The following is a 16,198-nucleotide window of genomic DNA, read 5'->3' on the forward strand; positions in this document are numbered from 1 at the left end:
AGACTCAATTTGTCACCAAATTTTCTGCCAAGAATAGTCTGTTTGGCAGGTCTAAAGTATTTCTAAAAGGCTTCATCAGATAAATGCATGCGTGAACAAAAAGCATATTGATGACTGAAGAATGTCCTGATTCAAATCTGACCTGAGACGGAAGCAACTAGTGCTTTGGGCGTCCTGGCTACTATTTTGTCAAAAAATGACTATCTGATTATGTTTTTATCTCATGGATCTGTCCTTTTTTTGTATTTGCACAAAAACTGAACTCAAATTCAATTTAATCCAGTTATGGATTTATCTTTCTCTCAGTGATTTGTGGTTAAAATCCATGAAGAGTGTAAAGGGGTGGAGGTCAAAGTCAGCTTATACTTATCAAACCATAATAATGTGTAACCAACGGGGAAATCTGTAGAGATTATAATAATAATAATAATTATGCATATGTTTTATTGTCTTGGTCTGCTGTTATTGAAATGCATTCATTACTAATGTGGGGAAAATGTAGTTCTTGGGATTTTTCCGACGTTTTAAGTGAAATGCAACATTTGAACGAGGCAGCGTGATGTAGACTATGAAGTGTAGTCCCTGAATGAGTAACACATGTACCGAGTCCCGGTCTCCAGAAACTGTTATAAACTATCCGAAACTAACCAGCAGGAGTCACACGACCACTGTTTTTTATGATGGGGCGAAAAAAAAAAAAAAGCGGAGAAAATCGAAGCGGAAGTGAGGAACTAAGCGGAGCAGGAAAACTTTTTTTTTTTGGGGGGGGGGGTGAAGTAAATCGGGACTACGTGATGAAAAGTAAAAGCTTCTACATGCCGAGTTACACAGATTGAAAGGCAACTTTGTCGTTGAGCTACAATGGGGCTCCCCACTTTGGAGTTCAGTGACTCTTTCCTGGACAGTCCGGACTTCAGAGAGCGTCTCAAATGCCATGAAATAGAGCTGGAGCGGACGAATAAATTCATCAAAGACCTCATCAAGGATGGGAACATGCTCATCACTGCGCTCAAGAGTAAGTAGCCCAACACGGCCTCTCTCACTCCCACGGCTGCAGAAATCATCTTTTCATAATTGAATCTACCTGAAACCCACGGGCGGCTTGTAATGAGAGGATGCATTCATCACAGCTTATTTAAGTCTACTGTGATAGTGTGTGAATGGTCCCGTCTCTTTTCTGAATAAGCCTGTGGTCTCCCACTGGGAAACATGTTTTTCTTGTATCTCAGATAAAAAGCTTGAAATCTACACAAAAAACAAAACAAAAAAGAAAAACCAAGCGCACTTCATTATTCGGAGGTTGTTGTCATTTCAGGACATTAGTTTGCCTCTTTGTCCGCCTCCCCGGCTCCACTGCGTGCACAGGCTTGTCCAAAAGAGCCGAGAGTAAATACCGGAGTCACAACAGTTACTGTGATATGAATGGCTTTACTCTGCTCTAATACCTGATCATAAGGCCACAGCAAGACATATGGAAGTCATTAGTGAAGGTCGGAATTTGCTTTAACTTAACGCTATTAATAAAAGATGCTTTCACTCGCAAGGGCTTTTAAGTCACCTGTCAGAAGTGGAGAAATTATAGACAGTCTTTAATGGCTGCAAGAGCCAGGGTTGTTTGTCTGTCTGGATGAGGATGCCAGGACTTTGTTGTGGGTCATTGTCCTCTCAAATTCCAGCATGCTGATTAAAGTGGACTTCCTGTTCTGCTGTATCTCTGTGGGGATGAGAGTTTGGGCTGTTAACATCAGAAGTGTATCTGTGAAGTGCAGAAACACCATTAAACAGAATAATAATAACTTTTTCATAGTTCAACCTAGCACGATTCTGCCAACCTTTACTGAAAGAAAGTATAATTCTATTAATGTGTTCACTCTTTTTTTTTTATCCCTGTTCCTGCACAGTACGTGTTTTTGCCTTTTGCTGCTCTTGCGGTGAAGACGGTCGCTGTAAGTCACTGCAGCTAAAACGCATTGTGTCAAATGTATATTTTATTAGGTTTCACATTATTTGTCTCTATGTGTATGTGACTGTGTCAAAGTCTAAATGTCTAAATGTGCCTGAAATGTCCGGGGCTTGTGCACAGTATACCATATCACATAGGTTTAAACCATGATATAGGCCTATACCCACTTGAGTTCTATGCATCTGTTGTGTAGTGAGCGCTGAGCTGAGCTGTAATGAAGCACAAGCCCAGCACAAAGGTATTATAAAAAACCACAAAGTGTGTTGTTAACACAAATGATCTTCTTCAGTATCAACTCTCCATTAACCAGTCAGTCATTTTAAAGAGGGGACAGTGATGAGCCTCTAATGTTTCACGAAATGTCTTCAGTATCCAGTCTGGCATGTAAGGGTTTGATCGTGATGGGAAGATGAGTGTCAGAAACATGAGGGAACTTTTTGCGTTTTGCTTGATTTCCTCATTTGCTTCTATGGTGCATCTTCCTAAGTTAGAGCTACTCTGGTTAATCAAAGTGACTTTCAAAACCTTATACTCTGTCATAGTGAGATGCTGGATTATTGTCACACTGTTTCAGTTTCATGTTTCTATACTACGGGTTAAACAAAAAAAACAGTGAGCAGCACATAGCATTTGAATCATCGTGTCTTACACTGGTATTTAAATGATTATACTATTTGTCAGAGCAGCTGAAGGCCAAACCTATTTCATACCTTTTTTCTTTGCAGGAAAGCTGTTTTGTCAGTGGGCAGGGCACCACAGGTGGAGAGGAATACCCTGCTGAATGGTTTATTCATGGCAGCGGGGAAACTCAGTAGCACAATGTCAAAGGTCTATGCAAACAGTTTAATACCAAATAAGACCTTAACACTCCAGGTTTCATTATGCATATGAGACAGTGGCGAGTGAATTGAGACTTTGATTGCTTTTGAGTGGGTTATTGATGCAGAAAAAACTTCATGTCCCACCAGGTTCAAGATTAAATTAGAATAGAGGAATGTTAATCAACTGGTGATGAACCTTAATGTGTAAACTATTACAGTACATAACCCCAGAAAGTGGGGCCAAACTCGACAAACCATAGAGCCGTTTGGAGAGAAATTTTGGGTTGTATTTGTCTTTTCATTGTCGTGATGAGCGGGTCGGTCTTTTAACTGGAAATCCCAGTTTCAGTCAGGGGCGGAGTGAGAGTGCAGGAAGTGAAGAGACGGAAGTAAATAATTGATGGTCTTTAACTTAGGACGCCACAGAGGTTTATGACCCTTTATGACCTGCCATCAGAGGTGACATTACTGGAAGACCTTCAATGGACCTTTTTTTTTTTTTTTTTTTTTTTAATAGTAATCATCTCATGTTTCAACATTGAGTAATATACCATAATTTATGTCCTCGCATGTGCTGTCTGTGTGAAAGAGGCCTGGTTAGCCAAGGTTGACTTTCATGTTAATACATTACCTGTAAAATGGATCTTCACATTACTGAAACTGTACTTAGCAGTTTCTAGCATTCGTAACTGTATTCGTACTGTGTGTGTGTGCGCGCGTGCGTGTGTGTGTGTGTGTGTGTGTGTGGTACATGTACATGGGATGTGAATGGGAAGTCAATCACATGTTTAAAGACAATTATGTGTGATTCGAAACAGTGCTTTGTTTATTTCTTACTTCTTTATAGGATTAACCATGTAGTCAATTTTACTGCGCCGATTCCAGGTTGTTGCTGAAATGATGAAGTAGTAAAGAAAGGCACATTATTGGCTTTGTGAAAAAAGAAAAGCTATGTCATTTCATTGTTTATTATTATTTTTGCCGCCCACCTCTATATGCAAACTATATGGTTATGGGATATAAAACACTGAAGTCTCTGTAGACGAGGTTCTCATGCTTGTATCTCCATTACAGCGTGTATGTTAACGCTCATGATGAGGAGCGTGGTCGAAACATTCCCAAATGTTTTTTGTTGGCATGGATAATTTGTTCCAGGTGCGAGTAAGAGCTTCGCCTTACTGTCTGTGTGCCTGGTGCTCACTGTTCACACCTGGTGTAAATAACAACTGCTGACTCTTATTAATCCCCCCGCTTGACTGCTGTAATTGAATTTACTAAAGGTACTAATTACCCTTTGGTGAGTAGGGTGGGAGAAACCACAGATACGAGGCAAATAATCATTTTAAATGAAAGTTTGTCTACAAAGTGGAAAACACAGGATGGCCGAAGTGTCACTTAGTGAAGTCGGATTTTTATTTTTACTTAAAAACCAACCAATATATCATTTCTTCTTGAGACCAAGCAGCAGTTAATTAAGGAGCTTTAGAGGTTCTGATTGGCGGAATTTGACACTATAGATGCTAAAAAGAAAATAAGCTGCTCGCTATAGGTTTATTTTTACTGTACACACAAGTGAGATCAATCTTCTCATCTGACTCTCAGCAAAAACACATAGAAGCATATTTGTCAAACTTGCGTGAAGACACATACTATTGCTTGGTAGATACAAAGCTTCCACAAAATAAAAAGGTCCAATTTTATATTTTATAATAAGTTGGGCGCCTGTACTTAATAGCCTACTCACTTCTTTCAATTTGTGGTTTATCAAATTTATCTTAGACCTCTGAGATGCATCAAGCATTAAAAAAAAAAACTAGCAGGAAGAAAAACAACACTACAGCAAGAAAACGTACTACTGTATGATAATATTTGGGGTTTAGGTTCATAAATAATTGCCTTTGATTGCTTACGTTATTACCACTGCTACAGAAAATACTACTTTATAATTGGCTGGCAGGCATCTGTGAAAATGATGTAAAAGGATAAAATACACCTGCTTCGTGCTAGCAGTTAACTCCAGATGGATGAAACTGAAAAGGTTAGAAAAATAAATGGCAGTTTGAGCGCATGAGATTTTCTATACATCGAAAAAAATGGAAAAAAATCATTTTCCTCCAATCCTCCGTCATTATTTCTGTTTATCACATCCTCATCATGAGTTGTTGTTAACGTGGGCATCCCATTTACAGCCCTCTTTCTCTCCCCACCTGTCAAGTACTGCAACTCCAATACTCATTAGCCTTTTAGCGGTGAATTGACTGACTCGCTGCTGATAAAAACATTTGAGACTGTTTGACTCGGCTCACTACGCGTTTGACCTTTTTCGCCAACTGCTTGTTTCCTTGGCTTATGTCGTTTTACAGCGAGCCTGTAGCGTACAGGCGGTATGTGTGTCAGCTTCTGTGCTGAGAGGAGCCGCTATGCATCGGGTCATTTGATTCAAACAACAAGCTACAAGGCTACAGGTGATGACACAGATGCTCCATCTATATTTTCTATAGACCGGTTTAAACTGAGTCACTGGCAAAAAAAAAAAAAAATCGAGCATTGTTAAAAACTGTTTCAAGTGGCTCCAGGGAACCACAAGCTATTATTGTGTAGTATATTACATTTTTGTACAAACGATACGGATCGCAATTTGACATTGACGATTGATAATTGGCAATGACATTGATAAATGTGCGTGGAAAACATGGTAAAACACTGCACTAAAGGTCCATAGGTGGTCCCTGTGCAGCACAGGAATCCTCAGAGATCTGCTCAGACTCGGGCAGCCTTTGGGCGATGGCTTGTGTCCTTCACATACAATTTGTACAAATTTACAAGTAACAAGCCAACTGCTTGTTCCTTGCTCATAATGGGAGAAGGTAGGGCACGTATTTTAAGAAATTATGCATCACTGACCTTTCTGCAGATACCTGCTGTTTAATTTTCTGAAAAAGTTGTCAAATTTTAGGTGTATTTTTCCATTTTAAAGTTATTTCTCTGCAAAGTTATTATTGAAAACCCTTTTGAAAAGAATGTTGCTTTGTATAAATCCAAGTAAGTATTTAATCTTCATAATAAGCTTTAATAAATGCAGCCAGATTAACACAGTCTAAAGCAGAAGACAACCCATTATTATGTAGCTGACTGTGTCTCTCTGCCACCACCCCATACCCACGCCTGTTCACCAGCTACAGAGCAATGCTTCCTCCCCGGGATACATGCAGTAATGAATGGTTGACATGCATGGTGGTTGTTAGTCTAAAAACTACAGTATTTAGCAAGTCTGTAAACAGCATCTTTACTTGCTCCAACAGTGCCTGCATAATTCTGAGGTATTTATTCAAGCTAATATAGCTGTAATTAGCGTTATTTTATTAAATGAGGACATGACGTGTAGACTTGTTGTTAAAAGTGATTTCACAATAGCTTTCAGCTTTGGGAACTCTCAGTGTTTGTTTGTCTGAGGACAGATGATGCTCCCAAGGCTCAGTCACAGGAAATGTCCTGTAAACATGCTTGTATAACCATCCCCCATCCTCCCTCAGATAGCATTTGGCCTGACATCATTCTGCTTCAGTGTGAGGGTGTGTGTGTATGTGTTTCCTGTGTGTGTGTGTGTGTGTGTGTGTGTGTGTGTGTGTGTTGTACTGTGACTGTAAAGCAGGCTGTGTGTTGCAGGATTATACCATTTATAATGTATTGCTGCTGCTTTGACTACTTTGATAAATTTGAACTCATGTAATGGAAATGAAATACAGCAGTACATTATGTGACTTGTTTAGCAATAAAGCTGAACGAAGCGGTAAGCACAGCTCATGCAGCACTGCAAGGGACTCGGCTGTTTTTGTGGACAGATTTTGATAAAAGGATTACACGTTGTATTCCTAAAAGCTGCTTCCCCTCAGACTGTGCAGGGAAATGTGTTAGACTCCAGATTGAGGTCTGTTCTGAAGTGCTCTGTTGTTGCCCTGTCAGTCAAAGTGATTGTCACACCGAGCAAACCATTCTCATGCTCACAGTCGCATGGCATCGCATTCTGGTACGTTTGTTGCTTCTTTAGACTGAAAAAGGATGAGGCGACGCATTGTGTTTCTCCTCCACAACGTCGAAAATTCCCTCGCTCTCTTCAGCCGGACGTGTTTATTGTTCCATCAGTCTGTGTGAATTTCTATAGATGAAACGGTAGTCCAGGTTACTAAAAGTCACATTGTGATGAGAGCAAAGACAGATCGGCTAAGTGCTGTGTCTTCCAAATGCAGTGCAGTCACATTGTCTATAGGTGCGTTAGCTTCGGTGCACATACTGTGTGTAGGTGACCTGTTAGAAACAGCTCATGCAGATTTGGCTTGGAAACAGTATAAATGTTAAAAAAAAAAGATAGATTGTATGGTACAATATGGTGCGTTTGTGTGTCGACTTAGCCTACGCACATGCTAAACTCAGACTTTGGATGGCACATGAAAAAGTCTCCAGTGCCTGGCCTTATCGGTTGCCAAGTTTCATCAGAAAGTGTTTGGTCAATGGGGGGTTTAAATTAGTTTTGTACACCTCTTGTTTTTTTGTTTTTTTTAAATTGTCAAACTTGGAAGCGTTTCCTTGGCTAATTGTACTTCTCTTCATAAGAGCAAGAAGTCCTCTCACAAAATAGATCCTTTGTAAAAATGTTATTTGTGAAAGATCCACTGCCAACTTTTACTACCAATGTGAAATTATGGTTTATTTTTCAGAGTGCTTTTTCTTTCAGAGGCAAGTTCTTCTCTGTCAGAACTTGTGTCAGATGTGTTGTCTTTGTGTCCTCTGAAGGAAAATCTCTCAACTCAGTCTAAAGGCTCTAGACTTGGTGATAAATGGTGGAGGCTGGCTTGGCTGGCTTTTTCCATTCCAGCTGAATTGCAGGGCTAATAACTCTGATCTTTCTCCTTAGAGCCAAAGAATAGGTTGTAGCATTGCATCAGCCTCGTATCAAAGAGTATCAGTATCCTCCATCTCTTCAATTGTCTTTAGTAATTTAGATAGTGGAAAAACAATGCAGATGTGTATTCAGCAGGAATTGTTGGGTATTAATGAGATTATTAGATGAGTTGATTTAATTAACTAACCGGTAATCAACATGCACACAGCAGATTGCTGTAAAACAACTTGAATTATGTTTAGTTTGACCGTCCTTACACCACCCCAAACCGTGGAAATAGAAAGTGATGTGAAAACTGTTTAATAACGCCACAAAGCATCACCAACAGGACTTTTAATTGTAAAGTATACCGTATACAGGCTATATCACCGCACCCCAGAGATGAATGTAGATGCTGTAGTCTCTCTCGTTCATGTTTTATTCAGCCATGTTATGACCCCCCCCCCCCGTCGCTTAAGAATTAGTTTGCACTTTGCAGGTTGACCAACTACCACCTAAAGTTACTGCCTGCTACTACAGCATCGAGTGTGGAGTTATTAGATAAGCCTTTGTTTCAGGCAACGGCTGGTGGTGGGAAATGTTCGGTATGCTTCGGGAGTGCGAGACCCCGTCTAGCTGGCTCTCCTCACTCTGCTACACTCCCCCCCCCCTGCTGGGCAGCTGACAGCCGAACGTAATAGTAAGCAAGTGGAAGAGGCCTTACCTGAAGGGCCGCTCCCCCGCTACAATCCCTCCAAATGGAATCAAAGTGGCACAATGCACCCTACTGTTGCATCAAAGAGATCTCCCTGTCTCTAGTTAAGCTGGGTGCATAGGAGTGTTCCCCTTTGAAGACCTTCTCATCTGAAATCAGCAGTGTCTCGCTGACAAGATAAAGTAGCTATGGTGTTTCTCACTACAATGTTGATGTACAGGCAGACAGTGTGCTGCTGTCGCTACAAAAGGAGTGCATTGTTCTAGGATGCCTTTTGTTTCTGTTTGTTTGCCTCAGCAAAAGACAAACATGTACAGTAAAGTTAAAAAAACACAAAAAATTCCTTGAGTGCGTTCGGAGTCATTTGAAGCGACGTGTTAACGTGAAGCTATTTAGCAAAAGATGAAGATGACACATTCATGCCTGGGACTTCAGGTTTTCAAATCTTTTCTGCACTAATTTTTGATTTAGCACTTGATTAGAACCCCAGAGACTATTCAGAGGAGTGAAAGCACAACAAGGATGCTGCTCTGTAATTAACATTGTGATGCATACGTCAACCACATAACACAGGGTGCTGGAACTGCAGTACACTGATATTCTGGCATGCCTCAACACGTGGGAGTCGACAAGACATTTTTAAAATACTTGTTTTATATCCTCTTTTAGCCTTCAGCTATAGGTTTCTCTCTTGAAAGGTTAGAGGTGCGACGATTCGAAAACCAAGATAATTGCGACAAAGGATGATGGAACTGCGATACCCCCCCCCCCCATATCTGCTTCCACCACTGCAGTCTGTTGATCTCTTATTACTTTACTAATGTAACAAAACAAATTTTTCACACTTTATGCTTCATGCCTGCTCGTTGTCAATACAGTTTGTCTCTTGTTGGCAGTGTGATTTTTGAGACTATTCATATTACATTAGTTTAGTAGTTTAGCAGTTCAATTGACGAGTGACTTTGCAATTAAAGGTTCAATCGCCGTGGTATCCTTGGAGGCATTTTGTCACATTACATTGAAACGTGAAGCAATTAAGAGAGAGATTCTGCTAATTGGGGTTCAACTTAGTATAACTCACCTTTGCATGTGTAATTATCTACGTAGTAGTATGTTGTTGTATGTGTAGTTTATTTCTGAGACATTGATGTTCTAATATTTGTTGTTGCGCTTGGAAAAAAAACGTACTTTATGCTTGTGTGTATTAGATGGTTGTGGTTCTGTGATACTGGGTACACTGGTTATTCTTCAGCACTATTTCATTTTTATATGTAATATGAAATATTGATTAAAAGATATCTATATATCTTTATACAACATTTTGCCTGAATGAAATATGTGTTTCTGTGTGACACAGATACATACAAATATGTTACACAAATGTCACATAGAACGTCAGAGCTACATGTGAATTGTTTGAGGAAGTCATATTTTCAAAACTGCGAAATATGCAAATTATAATTCATGTGCTAATAGCTACTAAAGTAAGCATATACTGTCCTTAAGCTTTTTGCAAGAGAACTGCAGACTTCCCTGCAGTGTTGTCTGTGTTTTGTCAGGGTTGTCGGCAGATGGAATTTTGTAGTATGTGGTTGCCCTGGAGACGAGATAAAGGGTGTACCCAGGGGGCTCTGCTGTGTGGTGACTGACAGTCATAGTCCTCTTTCACATCTCACACACTAGGCACTAGCTGCAGAAGCTGCTCCACCCAGGCATGTCTTGGCTGGGTGGTCAGAGCTCTGCTCTTTGATTAAAACCTGCACAGGAGGATGGTACACCATAACTTTTGTGCTTTCTATTACCCCTTTGTGCATGCCCGCTGTGTGAAGAATCATTACTGCAGGTCAAATACTGTGTTAGGAAAGTTGCCTGCTGGGGAAGATAAAATGTTTGTTGGGAGTAATAAAATTAGAAGCCACTATTTTAAGGTGGTGGTATAAATAGTGTATTAATGAGACAAATTTTCAAAAAAAGCTTGTTTCTTTTCTTAATTCTTTCTCTCGTGCTGCAATAGCTCTTTATTTGCTTATTTCATTGTTACACTTCATGTAGTAAATAAGAGATTCTTCAAATTCAGACCTTATCAAAGTTATGCTTTGTTCCTTATATTACTCCCCTGAACGGGACAGCTCCTTTTCACCACACATAGCGGATTGCAGTGGTTCTGTCAGAGGAGAGGAGTAAGATGAAATACCTGGAGGACCGTGAAGTATCTACTGTACTTCCAATACACCCAACAAAAGGGGCCTCTTTCTGCCTTTTATTGCTTATTTCCTTCCTTTCTTCTTGAATGGGAGCCTATCTGACCTGCAGCTGTATGTCTCTGTGTTGCATCAGTATTACCTGTGAGGTGTTATTTACTCTAACCATTGTAAAATGGCTGGCAATGACACTGCAAGTCTGCACAGAGCACCATATATATGAAAAGTGTAGAACCCCTAATCATAGCAAATGTCACTACATATAGGACACTATGTTTGTAGTTTGTTGGTCAGATTTGTTTTGTTACACTTATTTGTAGACTTGCTTGGTCATTTCGTATAGGCTACATTAAGCTAAATTAAGTTTTTATGTATTAAAATTTCCCCTTTGGAAGCTACACATCACCATTACTAAATTAAAAAGCTGATCAACAAAAATTATAATAACTTATATTTTATCAGTAGATGTAAATATTTGCTTGCAGAGGGCCAACAGTATGCATCGGCATTTAAACTGATAAACACACTGTAAGCAGAGGGTCTCCGTCTGCAGTGTCTCCACTTAAACTTTCAAATGTACAACCTGGATTGTGTTTCACCGATCATGACTTTACTGCTTACCTAAGGTTAAAAAATGTAAGCTGTTCATTTATCTTCCTTAATCCTGATTCTGTTTCCATTTATCTTTGCTGCTCGGCTTTGTGAGCATTTTAAGTGAGGCGGGTTCTTTGTAACTGGTTGAGCAATATTTTCTGCTTTACACGCTAATGGGCCAAAATCATTTATGTCGATTCCCAAATGTAGTAAATAATGCATATAAATAGAAAATAAACTATAAAAACAGACTTATTGTTGCAGGTCTTTCTTGAGCTTTGCCCTAATTAAAATATGGAAATATTCATTCATGCATACGTTCACATTGAGGTATAGCTTCAGGAGAATGTTAGTAGTGAGCCTCATCATGTAGGCAACCATATTCCTAGTATTTTTCCTAGTAATTCCTAAGTAAGTTAACATCTAAATCTTCTGTAGCAAACATAACATTATTGCATATATTCTAAAGGTACTTTATTACATTCCCAAATGTATATTGTTATCAAAATGTACAGGTGCAGGAGGTACATTTCCTTGTGATTCATCACATTGATATTTAAGAAAATATAAATAAATATTCTGGCATAAAGCAATCCATGAGATCAGCCACCAATAAAAACAGATCATAATAAATGTAATATAGAGCTGGCAAATTGCCTAGTTGCATGTGCAGGCTTCAGCTGCAGAGAATGAACTGTGAGCTTGACCGCTCTGTTATAGAGGAACGAAGCCTGTGGTTAGTGTAGTATCTTTGCAGGTTAGTTTGGAATAGAGAACCAAAATGCTGTTAAAGACTAATGAGAGCTGTGAAATGCTAATGGTAAATGCTCAAATAATCATTATCAAGTTAGCAAGCAAATAACTTACATCCATACCATGCAAGTGTTTTACACATTTGCCTGCCCTGTGGCTGTGAAAGGTAAAATGACTGAAATTGAGATCTTTGAAGGAAAGTTGTAATCAGAAATATGTTTTATACCATTATGCTTTCAGCAGATTTTTCTAAGGTGAGCACATCAAGGCACCTTTGAAGATATGATATACTCTGTATTTCTTGCAGTTAGACCTCAGTTTTTGTTATAGTGCTGAGTCTGTACCTGAACCTTGGGGCCAGCAGCAAAGTTACACTCTTTTGATACCTTACTTTTAAAAATATGAATATGTTTTTCTACAATATATTATGTTGTTCATTCAACAAAAGGTGCCAAACTGTCTGTTGCATTGGCTTAGTTATATAATAGTTTTAGATATGAGCTATGGTGGACACATTTCAGTTGCTATGGTAGCCAGACATTATATCGGATGCTGTCACTTCAGAATTATTGCAAAGAAAGCAAAGATCGTGTGATCGTGTTGATTTTGTTTTAGTTTTTTAAGGTCAGTTGTTACGTGGGGTTCCTGTGGGTCCCATTTATTTTAACTACAGTTCCATCCATAAGTAACACAATGACAGCACATGTGACTATTTTGGTCATGGCTTCAAACACTTCCTGTAATAAAACATCTGAAAGCAAAAATCTTGTCAGATGGGGGTCCATGATCTAATTTGTGTCAGTTTAGGGGTCCTTGATGTGAAAACGTTTGAGCACCAATGTTTCCCCTGGTTTTTGGGTGGCTGTAAGAAAACGGTGCACTCAGTGGACAGAAACATGTTTTTGTGAGGCTGGGGCCTGTCTGAATGTCAGAGCTAAAAGATCATCCATTATTGATGGTCCTGCGAGCATATCCAGACAACTGCAGCGAGGTATTGATCTCAAATCAGCAGCTTTAGAGTCAAAGCAGGAATGATACGAGCTCATCACTTGCACAATACATCTTCTGGAACAGGTCCACTCAGTGGCACCCAGGGCAGCCTCAGAAACATTTACAACTGGTCAGACATACTCAGTCAAGATAGTGTAGATGTCTGTAGAAGCCTTTCAATCTGTGGTCTCATTGAGTATAAGTCTTTTTATTCCGTTCCTCCGATAACTAAAACGCACTAAAAATGCAATACAACAATGGTGGCTGTTAGATATATAAAAAGATACTCACTGACAAATATGAAATCATTCTATCTTTCTTTTTCATCACCTTTTCGAGGCAATTTATGTTCCTGTGGAGATGAGAGCATTGATTTTTGTGGGCTTTTAAGGTTGTTTTGTACTTTGTGAAGCCTGTTAGATAAACTACTGTTGTTAGACTTGGAGCTGTATAGATTCCAGCCCAATATCCATTATGAACTGTCAGAGATTATCTCAAACAGACAAGTAATGGCAAACATTAGAAATCCAAAAGTAATAATTGAAATCATAGATTGCTTTTTGCCTTTTATTCATTAATAATCTTATGTTTGGTTGCATATCAATAACACTCTGCTTTTATTTATGTCACACTTTATACTTTTTATTCTGTGTTAGCTTTTGTAAGTAGGGTTATGTTTGAGGTCTTTCATAAAGAGCTTGGGCATAAATGTGTAATACCAGGATATTAAACACATGCACTATGAAAAGCATGTGTATCTATTGGTACACTATATTACAGTTACAAGCTGCAAAACAAACCCTACAAATCCTTAAAAATAAATAAATAATGAGTCTTCTGTTAAATGAACAGGAGTTTGGCTGTCTCCAGTATATACTGTATTACTGTGGATTTTCTTACTTTCGTGGCAAGACTCTTTTTAAATTCACAGTTGTTTGAAGTAAAGACGTGGCTGCTGATGCAAGAAGAAGGGAGAGGAGCAATTAGTAAGCCATTGTCAATAATGGATATGAGAAAAAATGTGTACATTTCAAACAGTGTGGGCTGACAACTAAAATGTCAGAGTATTTTAGAATCTCTATCTTGTTTTGCCTAATTCAGCTGAATTATGAAATGTTAAAAGCCTCCATTACGCGCTGAGGCCTCATCCCACTCTTTAAAGTACTTGTAAACATAGGTTAGCTTCAACTCAGCAGGAATATCCTCACAGCAGACCCACACACTAACCTTTATGTAACTGAGGTATGAAGCAAATTGAAATCAGTTGCATAATAAATTATTAAATAAAACTACAAGTGATTTGTGCGCTCGGTCAGCTGTACCCAGGTCAGCGCTGCAGTTACTTTGCCCCTCGCCTTAAAAATGCAGCTTAATTGGTTCTCCCCCCAACGTGTTTGATTTTCTCGTTTCTCTGACTCGAGCCTGGTTACTAGCACGCAGGAGATGTGTACTCTGTATCTTTTAAACAATAGGTCTATGTTTTCATGCGCTGATGAGTCGTATTAAAGATACGATCCAGATTTGAGAAGTGTTGAGTAGCCTGTATTTTTGTCTTATACAGGAGTAACAAGCTTGTACAGCATAACTCTGAATCCATGCCATTATACAACTGTATTCAATAATTAGAAACATTTTATTGCCTCAAAATACAGAGTGATGGAGTTTGGTCCAGCTGATACAGGCTGTTATTTCAGAGAGGATAAAAAAATGTCTGAAGCCCCGTTAAATCAGCTGTTGAGCGGTTCAGCAGTTTTGCCTTGATGTTGCCTAATTAAGGAGTTTAAGCTTTTTGATACTCCACATAAACTTTTGAAAAATGTTGCCACTGAGAGAATTAGCGACACATCTCAACTCTAGCCTATAAAAACATAAGAGCACATTAATCAACTAAAAATTGAGTATGAACACAATAATAAACACTACACATTTTTTTCACAAACATTAACTGTGATTTTGGACCTGAGAGAAAAGGTAAACACTGGTAAGCACAGGTCATGATGACATATCTGACATTTCAGGGCCCATTTTGTTGTTTGCTGCTGTGTTTTTCTTGATGTGGATAATGGAGAAACAAAGTGGGAGGCTTTAGATGAGGCAGGCAGAGTTCAGGAAATGAAAACCTAGTCTTTTTTTTTTTTTCATAGACGGTATCAGGTCAGAGGCTGTTAAAGAACCTCTAATTCTTGAATGGACATGCAGCACTCTGGTTGACTCATCACAACAAACAGTGAGCAATTGTTCTTGGCTAATTCTGGCTCACTGTTAATAAGTCGGTAGAAGGTAGAAGACTGTGTTCATAAAACTTTACGAGAGAAGTCAATGACCACTTTCAGAAGCCTTTGTGCTGCACACACACAGAGCTAACTGCTGCCTGTGGCTCTAACAGCTGGAGGAAAGCAGATTCGGAGCTTGGTAGAACTTGTTAAATACGTTGAATCAAGGCTTTCTGATTTTGGATGATATGTGGAGGATTCAGCAGCTATGATGCAGTGACTTGTTCCTCATTGCCACATTTGAAGCTCTATAAATGTGCTTGAACTGATTTACACCTTTAGCTGGCTTCCTCTCCGCAGCAGGATTGCTAAGACTCATGTGTACTTTAGTATTAACAGCCACTCAACTTATCAAAAAAAAGGTCTCCTTGTCACAGCTGAAATATATGTAACACATGGATAAAAGATAGTTATGTACTATTTTTAAATTATACAGAGCTCTTTAAAGTCATTGAAAGTGAACTGTCAAATGTAAATTTACAACTGGAAAAATACTGAGACCATTATGATACCAATGTTTCCACTGACATCACCAGTGAATATTTGAATGAAAGGCGGGATTCACTTTTTCTCAGATGGAAAGTTATGGAATAGAAAAAGGCTAAAGCCTTTTCCCTGGAGGTTGTCAAATGTCACTTTGAAAAAATTAGGGCAGCACTTTATCACTGCTAAAGTCCTGGAATGCAGTAAACAGCATAAATTTTTATCTAGCCGTGTGAGAGTATCCAAAGGTAGAATTTTTCTAAGGGGTTTTACTCACTATAGTGTACTATATCATTTTCGACACAAAGGTTAGGCAGCTCAGATGGGCTTAATTTTTCTGGACACATCTGAGTATTATGATCAATGGACGAGTGTTAAAGTAAATATAGCAGATATTTCAGTCACTCATAGGCCTGCTATTGTATGAATGCCAGTGGGCATGGAATTGGACAGTCAGCAGATCATAAAAGTGCATTCCTTTGCTCTTCTGCTCCCAGAAGCTGTCAGCCAATAGTTTTTTTTTTTT

At 39.0% G+C, this 16,198-nt stretch overlaps 1 protein-coding gene across 5 annotated transcripts in view; it reads left to right on the forward strand.

Annotated features, from left to right (window-relative positions):
• The first annotated feature begins 767 nt into the window (after positions 1-767).
• LOC111654066 (rho GTPase-activating protein 42) overlaps positions 768-16,198 on the forward strand; it is a 58,251-nt gene continuing 42,820 nt past the window's right edge. For all 5 annotated transcript variants that reach the window (XM_023404926.2, XM_023404927.2, XM_023404928.2 and 2 more), the window contains exon 1: positions 768-1,015. In XM_023404926.2, coding sequence (XP_023260694.1) covers positions 862-1,015 — 154 coding nt within the window. In that variant the 5' untranslated portion in view covers positions 768-861. The remainder of the gene's footprint in view (positions 1,016-16,198) is intronic.

This window comes from Seriola lalandi, unplaced genomic scaffold (assembly GCF_002814215.2).
Source record: "Seriola lalandi dorsalis isolate HSWRI2012SDOR001 ecotype SW California unplaced genomic scaffold, Sedor1 jcf7180002054257, whole genome shotgun sequence".
NCBI lineage: Eukaryota > Metazoa > Chordata > Actinopteri > Carangiformes > Carangidae > Seriola > Seriola lalandi.